This window comes from Lathyrus oleraceus, chromosome 1 (assembly GCF_024323335.1).
Source record: "Lathyrus oleraceus cultivar Zhongwan6 chromosome 1, CAAS_Psat_ZW6_1.0, whole genome shotgun sequence".
Taxonomy (NCBI): domain Eukaryota; kingdom Viridiplantae; phylum Streptophyta; class Magnoliopsida; order Fabales; family Fabaceae; genus Lathyrus; species Lathyrus oleraceus.
The window spans coordinates 89,742,507-89,756,328 of record NC_066579.1 but is presented as its reverse complement, the minus strand read 5'-3'; the positions used below and the strand labels follow the sequence as shown (position 1 = coordinate 89,756,328).

Below are 13,822 nucleotides of genomic sequence, written 5' to 3'. Positions count from 1 at the left end.
AATTCTCAATAAATTGTGTTAATAATAACTAATAATCAATAATATAAATGTCAATAACTCAATGAAGAATTTATAATTAATCATAACATTTACAGTATCATATATTATATTTGACAATATAATCTACATGAATAAAAGGTAAAAATCAAGAAATAAAGTGATTTCATTAATAGTCAGTAATTTGAGTGTTAATGTCCATATTCTTCTCCCAAATGGTTTTTAATAACAACATGGCTAAGCAAATATAATAAAAGGCTGAAATTTTAGGTTGAAATTTGAGTGGTAATGTTCATACATTCACATTCTCTTATAATTGCCAAAAGTAATACAATAAATTCTAGACTGAAATTTATTATATATTATCAAATAAAGTATTATTAAATATTTAAAGATGTCAAAAATTTCAAAATAATAATAATAATAATAATAATAATAATAATAATAATAATAATAATAATAATAATAATAATAATAATAATAATAATAATAATATCTCTGAAATATTAAACGAATTTGATAAAATAAATAAAATTTGCACATGAACTAACACGCTTTTGACGCAATCTATTTGACACGTGTAATTTATGCTCAATTAAAAATTAAACGCATAGGTTTAATCAGATTTTGACGATAATACAATAGTAAGAGAAAACTTTGTCACAACTTAAAGCATTGGAAATCTAATTAAGAGAAAATTCAAATTGAAAAAAATTGAAGTTTTACAAATCTTTTACATAAAATGCATCTTCTTTATTCTTTAATAAAAAAAATCTATAAAGAATTGATAACAAAATATAAGATGAAATTTTGCATCATCCCAAACCATTAGCGTGACTTTCATAAAACTAAGGTACAAAAAGTGTGTTTTCCATTATAAGTTGATTAAATAATGTATTGTGAATATCATAACAAAACAAAAGGCATGATGCAAAACAAATTTAATTTCACCTTCCTAACTATTCACAATACATAAGCAATTGATTTTATTTTACACATTCCAATATCAGTGATATATAATCTCACACTAAATTCAATGGAAGAATGATGCAATAATATTTATATCATAGTCACAAAATGTATGTAACCGTCTCCGATATCAATTGATGAATTTTTAAATTGTTATTAGGTAGATATAAATCATAACATATTATAATATTATTATATAATCAAGAATATTAAGAACCATGTAGCTTGTAGAAATTATTGAGATTGTCGTCGAAAATAATGAATAGGAGTGAATTACTATTTTCCTTATTATTTAGGATTTTCACTATAGTTAATCGTCTAATGAAACAACCCTTAAATAACTAAACGACTTAGGGGTAACTGAATGGTCTAACCCATGTTCAGATCATTTATCAATAATCATTGTTTTATAAGAATCGACCCTAATATAATTTATTAATAATTAATTTTATATATATATATATATATATATAACGCAGATATATTTAATTAAATGTAACTTGTTGTACAGCAAATTTCAATGTTGTATAATGCTTTGAATATGATACTGTATGAGTTATGAACGTAGTTTGATTCATTTATCTGACTTAAATCACAATAAAGTAGTTTGATTCATTTATCTTGTTTGTGGGATTATGTCTTTTGGGATACCGCCAAGGACATTAATATTCTTGTTTATCATCTTAAGATCATAACATTTGTACAGAATTGCAACATGGCAATTTGTTAATCCATTCTATCAACGTCTTATCTACAAAATGCAACATGTTTTTCTATTACTAATCTACTGTTTATTATATCATTTTGAATTTTCTAATCCTTTCTTTTTTGATATTTTAATATAATTTTGAAAACCCCAACCTTTTGCCACCAAACAATCAAACTCGGGGGGATTTAGCAAAGAATTATCCTTTGGAAACTTTGGGCTCTATAGCCCTTGAAAGTGACATCCGTACTAACCAAGTGCATGTGAAAGGGAATTAATTTTATCTCGGCCATAACATCATGTTTACTTTATTAAGGGAGTTGTTTATTACCTTAAATATTGTTAGGGGTATGTTAATATCTCAATATTATGGGATCTTAAAAAAATTTATAGGCTTCATATTTTTTCTTTTCTTGATGTGTAATTTAGGTTGAACCTACTCGGGTGTTTAGGTACCTAGTGTTACTGTTATGTATAAACACTTTTTTTGGTTCGATAGTTTTTTTGGAGGATTCTACATCCAACCGATTCTTATTATTGTTCTGAGCAGAAACCATGTATGGCTTAACCATTTTCTTAGAGACTTCTACTTTTGATTGCTTTTGATGGTTTAACTTTTGATTTTTTTCAACATTGGTGTTTATATGAATGCTTCCTTGATTTGTTGGGCTGTCTTTTAAAGCTTTTTCATTTTCAACCTTGATTTTCATCTTCCGCCTTAAATCTGTACTAGACTTAGCTTGGAAATCAAACACAAAATCATTCTTGTTTGTCATTATCCTGCAACAGAACCAATTAAACAATATGTTTTTCATTATTTTATTATGATTGAAAATTGACTAGACCCAGCTCAATTCTAAGAATTAGTTCAAGAGGGAAAAATTGCTCAAGTCGTACATCTATGAGTAACCTAACATACACCTTCTTTACAACAAGTAGTTTACAAGACCAAACATCTACGAGTAACCTAACATCAAGGATGAATATTAACTTTGAGTATGAACATATATAATATGCCATCACGCTGGATCTTAGTATATTATATAGCAGTAACAAAAATTAGCAATCAGCAAAAATTAATAAAATCTATTTTATATGCGGATAGTAAATATGAAATAAAAAGCAACTTATTAGGCCTAAATACTATAATTTTTAGAATAAAACTAATTAAATTGATTCACAAACTAAATTAAATTGATTCTAGCACACATTTTTCAGAATTGTTAGAATAAAAAAAACTCAATCTTAATAACATAGTCTGTGAAATTAGTGGTCTCAACTTTATGCCTAAATATTATAATAATAGGAAAGTGCAAAATAAAATCCACAACATATATATAATGTTTCAAAATGAAATTCACAAAACATAGATAAAAAATTGTCATAAATTTGAATCGTCATCAGATTCTATTAGATCTGACACAGGTACAAAATTATCAACAATGGTTGGTGGAATGCCATTTCTAACAAATTCAACTTCACAAATTTCATCGTTTGAAGCTAGATTCACTGCATGATCTGATAGATCACAATCATACGATTGATGGAGATTTGAATCTTATTGTTCATTCATGTTAAAAAAATCCCTCGGAATAGATTTCATAACATAATGTTTATTTGCATCAGAAGGATCTTGAATGTAGAAGCATTGGTGAACTTGAGAAGCCAATACAAAAGGATCATCCATGTAACATCTCTTGTTGAAGTAAACACAAGTCATCCCATATTTTTCCTCTTCAACTTCAAACCAGTCACATCTAAATAACACAAACTTCAACTTACCATAATAGTCTACCTCAATTATTTCTGTAATTAATCCATAGTAAGTTATTGACTGTGTTATTGGATTTTCATCTTTGGTACTTGAAAAACTTTCAGTTATTGCCGCCAGTGTCACACCACTATTTTGTGTTTTACGTTTAGCATTACGTTGTTTTGTATGAAACATATATCCATTAATTACATAACCAGAAAAACATCGTGCAATTTCATTTGGTCCTCTGGATAGCTTCCTAAGGTTTTCAGATACATCACTTAACAATGCACGCTTCTTAAACCATTCAACAAAATCTAAACCTTGACTCTTTGCTTTTCTCCACCCGTTTCTCTTATTGGGATTTTTAGTTTCATGCTCACTACAATTATAACTACATTGTTAAAGTTATTGTAAAACAATTCTTTTATGCAATTGAAACCTACAAGTATATTCATTTACCGTATAAATTTTTGGATATCTTCATGATTGAATAAGATGTAACGATGGGCTAAACTCCTTGATTTGCAATCCAAAGAAATTGCTTCACCCTTTCTCTTTCCTCCAATAGGATGACCAACATTGAGACAAGAGCTTGAACTTTCACGTTCATGAGGATCACATATATCACTATTCCTTGTTATTCTAGTGAATCTTGTTTCAACACCACTATGAAAATACCTAGAGCAAAATGTCAAGCATTCTTCAACCAAATAACCCTCAGCAATAGAACCTTAAGGGCGACTTTTATTACGAACATAACCCTTCAATTTTCCTAGATATCTTTCTGGAAAATACATCCACCGAAATTGAATAGGTCCTCCCATTCTCATCTCATTCACTAAATGTATTGGCAAATGAACCATTATATCAAAGAAACTCGGGGGGGAAATTGTCTCGAATTGGCAAAGTGTCTCTACAATCTCATATTGCAAGATATCTAAATCTGCCACCTCAATCACCTTCTGACACAAACAACAAAAAAATGAACAAAGACGAATTAATGGGTGTACAACCTGGTTTGGCATTGTACTTCTCACAGCCACTTGAAGCAAGTAATGCAACATGAAATGTGCATCATGGCTCTTGTATCCGCTAACTTTCTTTTCAGTAAGTTGAACATACCTTGAAATGTTTGAAGCACAACCATCTGGTATTTTTGCATTTTTCAATACAGAACAAAAAGTAGTTTTCTCCTTTGCAGTCATGGAAAAGCATGTTTTTGCAAACACTGACTTTTTTCCTTGATCTACCTCTTTGGGGTGAAGTTTCTTTTTAATACCCATCTCTTTCAAGTCTAAACATGCATTTTTATGATCTTTTGTCTTTCCTGGGATATCCAATAAAGTCCCAATTATACTATCAAATATGTTTTTCTCTATATGCATCACATCAAGGTTGTGGCGTAAAGTATTATGCTTCCAATATGGTAACTCAAAAAATATTGATTTTTTCTTCCATGGACCATTATTACTTTTCTTTTGCAACCTGCCAAAATCATTGTTGACGTCCTTTAGTTTATTTGAGATTTGTTCCAAAGTTAACAACTTTGGTGGTGGCCTATCTTCTATGCTCCCATTGAAATTCCTAACATTTGACCTATATTTATGATCCTCGGGCAAAAAAACACGATGATCCATATAACACATTTTTTACTATTATTCAAATATATTGAATTAGTGTTATAATTACAACAAGGACATGCTAGTTTCCCTTTTATACTCCAGCCACTCAACATAGCATACCTAGGAAAGTCACTAATAGTCTATAAGAGAGATGCCCGCATTTGGAAAGTTTGATTTAGTGATGCATCATATGTTTCTACACCCAAATCCCATAACACTTTCAATTCTTCTATCAATGGTTGAAGGTACACATCAATGTTATTCCCAGGTGAACATGGTCCAGGGATTAATAAAGACAACATAGAATACTCAGCCTTCATGCACCACCAAGGTGGAAAGTTATATGGTATTAATACCACAAGCCAAGTACTATGAGACAAATTCATGGTTCTAAATGGATTAAATCCGTCACTAGCCAACCCAAGTCTTATATTACGCGACTCATCAGCAAATTCAGAATGACATTTATCAAATTCTTTCCATGCTTCTCCGTCTGCAGGATGCGTCAACTTCCCATCTTTCGAACGTTCTTCATCATGCCACCTTAATGAGCTAGCAGTCTTTGAACACATAAACAGTCTTTGAAGTCTTGGAATCAAGGGAAAGTGCCTCAAAGTTTTCAAAGGAACTTTATGAGACTTATGACTTTTTTCAACTTTATCATCTCCTTTTACATCTTCATTCCACCGTGGAGCACCACAAACATGGCAAGAAGTATCGTTCTCATGATTTTTCCAATATATCATGCAATCATTAGGGAAAACATCGATCTTCTTATAATCCAACCCTAAGTCCCTTATCATACCTTTGGTTTTGCTGAACGTAACAGGGATGTTCAATAAAGGCATAACTTCTCTCAACAACTCTAAGAGAGCATTGAATGCTATGTTGCTCCAATCATAAAGACATTTCAATAAATAAAGACGGATGGTGAACGACAATTTAGATAAGTTTTTACAACCCGGATACAAATCTTGTTTGGCTTCTTCGACTAGATTATAGAACTTTTTTGCATCTTCATTGAGGCCTACATTTACTTCATTTTCTTCTTGTACAACATCTCTAAATCTTTCATGCAATAGTCCATAAATATCGTCGATTTGATCCTCTTCATGATTCATATAATTATCATTAAGATCACCGGGTTTTAGTTTCTTCTCACCATGTCGAACCCAAACATCATATCCTTTTTGAAATCCAAATGCGATTAAATGATTTCGTACTTCATTCCTTGTAAGCCAATTGGTATTGTAACAATTCGCACAAGGACACAAAATCTCTTTCCCTCGGGGATTTCCTTTGGTGTATGCATAATCTAGAAAAAAATCAAGACCATTCTGATACTCTTTACTCACAGGGTTTTCCTTTATCCATTCCTTATCCATCAGGCTTATGAGGAGACTATCATATATGTATAAAAAATTATAAGCAAGACAGGGAAGCAAACAATGGATGTGTAATATAAAATAATTGGTGGCCCCTGTTATGAACTGAGTTAGTCTTTTATGTTGAAAGTGAAAAATCCTACTTTTAGATGGAAAATTTTAATAGTCAGAACATTGCATTTGCAGCTCTGGTGTATGTGCTGGTGCCTATGCCTTGTTAATCCTTTATAGGAGGGTCTACTCATTTGTGATGGTGGGGGAAAGTATATATTACCCTGTTTGACATGGCCTTTACAAGTAAATATAAACACATACACATTTTCAAAGATATTTATTAGAAAGTATTAACTTATTCTCATACTCAACACATATTAGAAGATATGAGTATTATACAAGATGCTATTGGTGAAACGGTAATCAAATAAATCATTATAAGAAGAAGCTTCACCTTTCTTTTTATAACTGAATCCTCAAGTGAATTTCTTGTGAACAGTTGGGTCACTTCACCTCTAGATCATAACTTTCTTCGTCGAAGTTGTGATTCCCGATATCCTAACGCCTTCAGCTTCAACTTCAGAAACCAAAAACAAGAAAACTTGTGAGGTTATATCATTGCAAAGTGTTACAGAATATGAATGGTCAAGTAAAGAATATCTAGATACTAGAATTATAACTAATATTTATATATAAAATGAAGCTTTAGTGAAAATTACCTTTAAATCTGAGACAAAATTATAAAATTCTTTCTTTGGCAATTAGTTCCATTTGATGTCTTATATCCTAAAATTGAGAAGTGAATTCTTTACTAATATTATATTAAGTCTAAAAGGATAATAAAGAGAGTATAAAACATAAGCACTAGTATATCATACATACTTAACCAACCACATAGTTATAATTAGTGTTCTAAAGTTTAAACAAGTGAAGATGAAAGACACAAGAGATACAACACGGATAAATTAAAAATTAGAATATTCTGATGAGTCCAAAAGATACCACACAGTACATACCCTTAATGAAGATGAAAGACACAAAAGATACCATACAGATAAATTAAAAATTAGCATATTCTAATAAGTCCAAAACTGAAATCAACATTCCAAAATTCAGCAAACTAAAATTCAGCAAAATAAAACTACAACCAATATTCTAATGAGGTCAAAATTCAAAAAACTAAAATTCAGCTAGTAAAACTACAATCAATATTCTAACTAGTCCAAAATTCATCAAATAAAATTAAGAGACAGTTTTTTGGGCTACTAATGTGGATAAGTATTCAAGCTGGATCTCTGGAGGCCATGCTTATGACTCTATTATCCCATGAATATGTTTTTGATGGGTTTCATGAGAATTACTTTTAGATTACAGTTAATGTTCATGGTTGATTTAGGGTAGTTAACTAGTTTGCATGCGTGGAATAGCTCGTGGCTCTTATATATACGCGATACAAAAAGTGATGGTAGAGTAAATTACAATAACATCTTTTATGTTAGAATCAAAGGTATCATCCACCATATATATACGATTCAAAAAAACAAAGCCAATTTAACATTAAAAAAAATAATTTATCAAAACAGATTGAACATACAGTGCAGGAAGAGGATTAAAAATTCACTCATTCAACAAGTAACAAGAACTAGACATTTACATCAAATTCATGAATATCAAGCAACCAATCCAACAAATTTCATAGATAGATGTAAATACAAACTTGGTATAATACCAGTTGGGCAAAAAGAGTTGTAGCTTCAGTGTGTAGGGTATGAACTTTTGTTGATACTTCGGATCTCCAATCAATGCCGGTAACATTATCTACGACGAATCGAGTAAATTATAAAAGTATAATCATAATCAAATCTAAGTAAAACCAAACAAAAAACCTGAGAGAAGATGAAAGAGAGATTGTAAGGAATCACTTACTGAGGCGGCGAATTATACATAACTTGAAAATGAAAAAAAAAGCCTCTTCACCGTCGAGAGACTTACTTCAAACCTTTGTTTGTGATGATTTCGTAAAACCCTTGATTGACCTAATTCGTGAAGTACTTAGTTTTGGAAAACTCTTGATAAATCTTAAAACCCTAAATTTGTATAAGCAAGTTGAAGGGTTTGAGAAGAAGAAGAGGAGAAAGGTTATGGTTAGGGAATGGGTGAAGAATCATTCACAAAAGAAGCAGAAGCGGTATGATGATTTTGGGAGGGAAGTATAGCGCCAAAAATTTCAGAATTGGGAACGGCAATTTGTTTAACACTTATGATATAAGAAGCGAAAAAATCTGTTTTAATGATATGTGTATGATCCCATGGTTCGATCCAGTCATGTGACATTCTCACAAATAATTTTTTTTTATCTGTACATAGAAGAAAGGTCTCTCATAATTAAAAATTTATTAAGATAATTAAAAATTATTTGAGAACGGCGTTAACCCGTTGTTAATAAAAGTCGTTCTCGTTGTCATCTATCGGAACAATTTCCAACTGTTGCATAAAAGTTCCAAAAATATATCCACTACCGCAACGGAATATGAAATTTGTTGTCTATTACACTCTATGAGAACGGTATTTTTACCTTCTCAATATTAGGCGTTGTGGTAGACTAAAAATGTTGTAGTGGGTAATGGTCTTTATCCTTTCCGGGTGCTTTATATATATATATATATATATATATATATATATATATATATATATATATATATATATATATATATATATATATATATATATATATATATATATATATATATATATATATATATATATATATATATATATATATATATATATATTCCTTACACTTTGTTTAGTTTGTTGTGTACAAGTGTGAGTTGGAAGTCTCACACGGTTAAAAAATTGGAGATTGATCAATTTATAAGTAAGAATACTCGTATACCTATCACCTTAAGATTTTGAAAAAATATGTGATATTTTTCTCACTTGTGTGTTGCTCTTAAACAAATGTGGATGCACTTTATGATAACTCAACAGTGGTATCAGAATTGATGGTTTAATTCAGGGACTGACTTTTTATATCGAAAGTCTTTCTAACAATGTGGTGATCAGGACAGAGTGCTCCGTTGTAGTGCTTGCAACAGATGTACAAGTGTATGTGGATTAAAGAGCTCCCGCTTGAGGGGTAACATAGTGGATGAACTCACACTTAAGGGGGAGATTGTTGTGTACAAGTTTGAGTTGGATGACCCTAATTGCTTAGAAAAGTGGAGGTTGAGCATTTTATAAGTGAGATGACTCATACACCTATTACCTTAAGATTTTGGATGAATATGTGGTGTCTCTCTCACTTGTGTGTTGCTCTTGACCAAATGTATAGTTTAATACCTTTTTAATCTTGTATCTTAATCTCGTAGTTCATTTGATCTTTAACTTAAAAAATATTTATATTGATTTTTTAACTGTTTAAAATGTATCATATTAGTTTTTTCCGTCTAATTAGCGATGAATTTAGCCAGTAATTTTTTAGTTTTTCCGTCGTAATTAGACAAAATAAATTAACTTAGTACATTTTGAAGAATTAAATATCAATATATGCATGTGTATGTGTGCGTGTGTGTGTGCGTGTGCGTGTGCGTGTGTGTTGATAACACGAAATTATATCATATTTTAGGACTTAATTCAATTAAATTTTATTATTATTTATTTCAGTTCACTTCATTTTATTAGATATTACGCGCTATTTTCTTCCTATTTGTCTCAGGTGGCTTATTTTGAAGCACAAGTAAAAATGGAAGAAAAGGAGGTGCAAAAAGGAGAGAAAATGAACCAAATGTCAAAGCCCAGCCCAAAGCACAAAACGCAGGTGCCGTGCACGTGACGGACGTCACAGAGGCTGTGACGAGCGTCACGCCTTGCATACTCCTGTGACGGACGTCACACATGGTGTGACGGACGTCACACCATTCCCCTACATTTTTGGCGCAAGGAACGCCTCAGAGACGTTGAGGGAGTATTGAGCCCTATATCCACGCCCAACTTTTATGCACGTTAAAGACCTTTTTGGAAGCGGAAGCGGTTACTCAAGCATCAATATAAATAGCCACTTGCAAAACCAAAAAGGGTCCCGAAGCTTTTCCACATTTTTTCCTTTGCCGTTTTCGCTTTTGCATATTTTCTTTTTCAACAACTTAAGCATTATTGTTTCTTTATTATTTTTACGAGTTCTACACTATTTCCCTTGCAATTTCTATTTTCCTTTTTAGCATTTAGTTAATTCTTTTCGCACAATAGTTTCTACACCGGAAACTATTGTGTACCTTTTTACCGGATCTAACCTTACGTTAGAATCTAGTTTTTATTTCCTTCGTTTTAATTTGTTGTTTAATTGAAGAATCCAAGAACAAATCCTACCGGCTTGTGGTGGAGTGTTCAAGACTATTGTTTAACTCATTCAGGTTCTTTAATTATTATTTAATGCTTTGTTTTATTATTTATTTATATTATCTGCCTGGGATGAGTCTGTTTATGCATGATAAGTATTTTAGTTTGTTTAGCATGTCTGGCTAATTCGCTTAGATATCGGTATGTAAAGTAAGCGGAATAAGGAATCAAAACTAAGTCGGTTTAATCTAATTTAAAATTAAAATCACTCTTTTTACGGTCTCAATTTACAGGTTTAATAACAAAAGTTTTTACGAAAGTAAAAGACATAAAGAAGTTAAAATCAATAGAGCGAGAGTTTGAGGTTTTAACTGGACAGTGTAAATTAGACATTAATTCTAGATCAGGGCGAGAGCAAGGTTTAGAGTTAATTAAATTCCGATCTTTTCCAAAAAGTATTTTTAAAGATTGAATGTGAGGACGAGAGTTAAGCATTCGAATTTAATTATATAACCTAAGTCAACAGAGCGAGAGTTTGAGATAAGGGTGTTTAAACGGTCAGTGTTTTCTTGAAAAGAGTTTCTATGGACTGTATTGCTTTCAAAAAATGGTTTTTGACTTAATTATAAGTGACAGCTACATTAACATAAAATCATGGTTTATTCAACAGAGCGAGAGTTTGAGATAAAACTTTTAATCAATAAAGTCAACTGAAAAGATTTATTTTAAAACCAAGAAACCGACGAAGAATTGATTCCCTAATTACGACGAACTACATACCGATATCCGCTTTATTAATATTTAATCTAGATCTTAGTTCAGTTTTTAGCTTTTTCCCCAAACAATCAAAGTATTACCTGCCTTAGCTTTACGAAGTAACCTTAGATAACGGTATATCGATTCATAAGTCCCTGTGGGATCGATATCTTTTAAAACTACGCGATAGAACTGTGCACTTGCAGTTTGTACCCCAAATTCGACTCATAAAGTCGAGCGATCATGTGTCACTACTATAAATAACACATCTCACCTCAGACGTGAAATGGATTTTACCTTGGTTACACTACCGAGGTAACGAAGAGTGACATGTAAGCTTGTCACTTTACCCCACAGTTTTGGAAAATTGAGGTTATAATGAAAAAAGTCATTAGTTTGATCCCTAGAAACAACATATTTTTATTTTCAAAACTATGAAGCACTTGCCGCTTGACCTCTCGATTTTATTTAAAATCTAAGATAATAAGTTATGTTGGTACGTCCATTTTAAATAATATGTGATGGATGAAATATTATCTATTGTCATATATAATTTATTTTAAATCTCATTTTGACTGACCTGTATCATTTTTTATATAGAAACTACAAAATATTGACATAATCAAAATCAGATCATTTTAAATGTACAAATTTACATTATTCGCATCAACACATAATACAAAATTTACATTGTTTTCAAAATCAAATATACAAATTTACATTGTTCTCATTAACACATAATACAAAATTTACATATTTGCACATAAAAATGACAAAACCTCTCTCTGTATATACAAATTTTATCTTATAAAAACTAAGAAAAACTATTATTAATGAGGTTCATAACAAGATAAGAAGACATTGACCCAACATGATCGGATGCCATCTATATCTTCTTGTGAGAACGGTGGACTGTCACTACACTCCTATAATTAGAACAAAATTTAAATTTTGATAAGCTAACAACAACAACATTAACTTAAAAAATATACATAACTTACATGTATATGGATTAAGCTAATAACTTAAGCTTAGTTCATCCATTTGTAATGCCTCCGGAGATAATATCAAACATTTATCTCATAACATTGTATTCACAAGAATAATTGTCGGGCTATTTTCGCGACTACAAATGATTTTTATATATTTATATCACTAATACACACAAATAAAAGAATGTAAAAAAATACAAGTAATATACTTACTTTTGGAAAATAGAACCTTGATTTTTTACCAAGTACATTACATTAGATTGCATTGTATATTTCCACCCCTCTATACACGTCGGTTAAAATTAAACATGAATAAAAACTATTTAAAACTAAAGGTAAAAATTGAGTATTAAAAATAATACTACTTACTCACTTAAAGCGTTAATCATAACTTCTTCAAGTTCCTTGTGCAATGAGAAAAATATAACTACAATATTTTGCTTCGGACATACAATCATTAATTTCTAGTGATTACAGCATAAATATTCCGAATATTCAAGCTCTTCCTCATTCTACTTCTTTTACTCCTCATCGATCAACCTGTCTCGCTTCTCTTGCTCCTTCTGGACAGTCTCTCACGCCTGCTGCAATAAACTCTCACTTTCCTCCTAAATCCACTTCTTCCTTACCTCCCTCACCTTTACAACAACTATCTCTTCAATCTCTCTCATACAATTTATTTTTCTAGATGATTTAGATGTTCCAAAATATGACTTGAAGGCAACGCCTCTTCAAAGATCACCAACATGCCCAGAATGCTCCTCGGTTCTAATCGCTTCTACCAATATGTCATGACGATCTTGTGCAACGAAGATGACGACTTTGGATTATTCAACCAGTACATCCTATAACACATATAGAATTTCATATTTACCAAATTGATTTAACTAAAATAAATATTGTTGAAAAAAATATCTATTTACAATCTTCTCAGCCACTTTCGTGTAGTCTCTGATGTGAACTCGCTGCCTTTTCTTTGACTTGCCTTCTTCCATTTCTCACGGCATAATAGTGGAGATGACGTGCGATCAAGGCTTATAGAATCTCCTAGCATTAATTCTCTTTGTTTTCGTTTTTCTTCAATCATCTTCTTTTCAAGTTTTTCATATCCTCCACGAGACAAGCTATATGGATAGATATTTCTAGATCTATTATCCTTTCCTTTTTTCTCGTAGCCAATAATTTAGGAGTGATGCGAGATTTTACATATTTCTCCTAAACATCCTGATCAATAAATAAATACATCAAGTATGAAGGTTTATCTTCATCACTTGGATGATTAATATAATCACATGTGAGTTGTGTTT

General features: G+C 31.1%; 2 protein-coding genes across 2 annotated transcripts; both read right to left on the bottom strand.

Annotated features, from left to right (window-relative positions):
* Window positions 1-3,230: 3,230 nt before the first annotated feature.
* LOC127093034 (uncharacterized) lies at window positions 3,231-5,074 on the bottom strand. The gene is made up of 4 exons (XM_051031936.1): window positions 4,442-5,074; window positions 4,224-4,390; window positions 3,888-4,106; window positions 3,231-3,807 (listed from the first exon to the last, which is right to left on the bottom strand). Exons 1-4 carry the CDS (start codon window positions 5,072-5,074, stop codon window positions 3,231-3,233), a joined length of 1,596 nt encoding a protein of 531 aa, XP_050887893.1.
* Window positions 5,075-5,190: 116 nt separating this feature from the next.
* On the bottom strand, window positions 5,191-6,435 carry LOC127093024 (uncharacterized). Its single transcript, XM_051031925.1, has one exon. The coding sequence runs from the start codon at window positions 6,433-6,435 to the stop codon at window positions 5,191-5,193; it is 1,245 nt and encodes a 414-aa protein (XP_050887882.1).
* Between the last annotated feature and the right edge of the window lie 7,387 nt (window positions 6,436-13,822).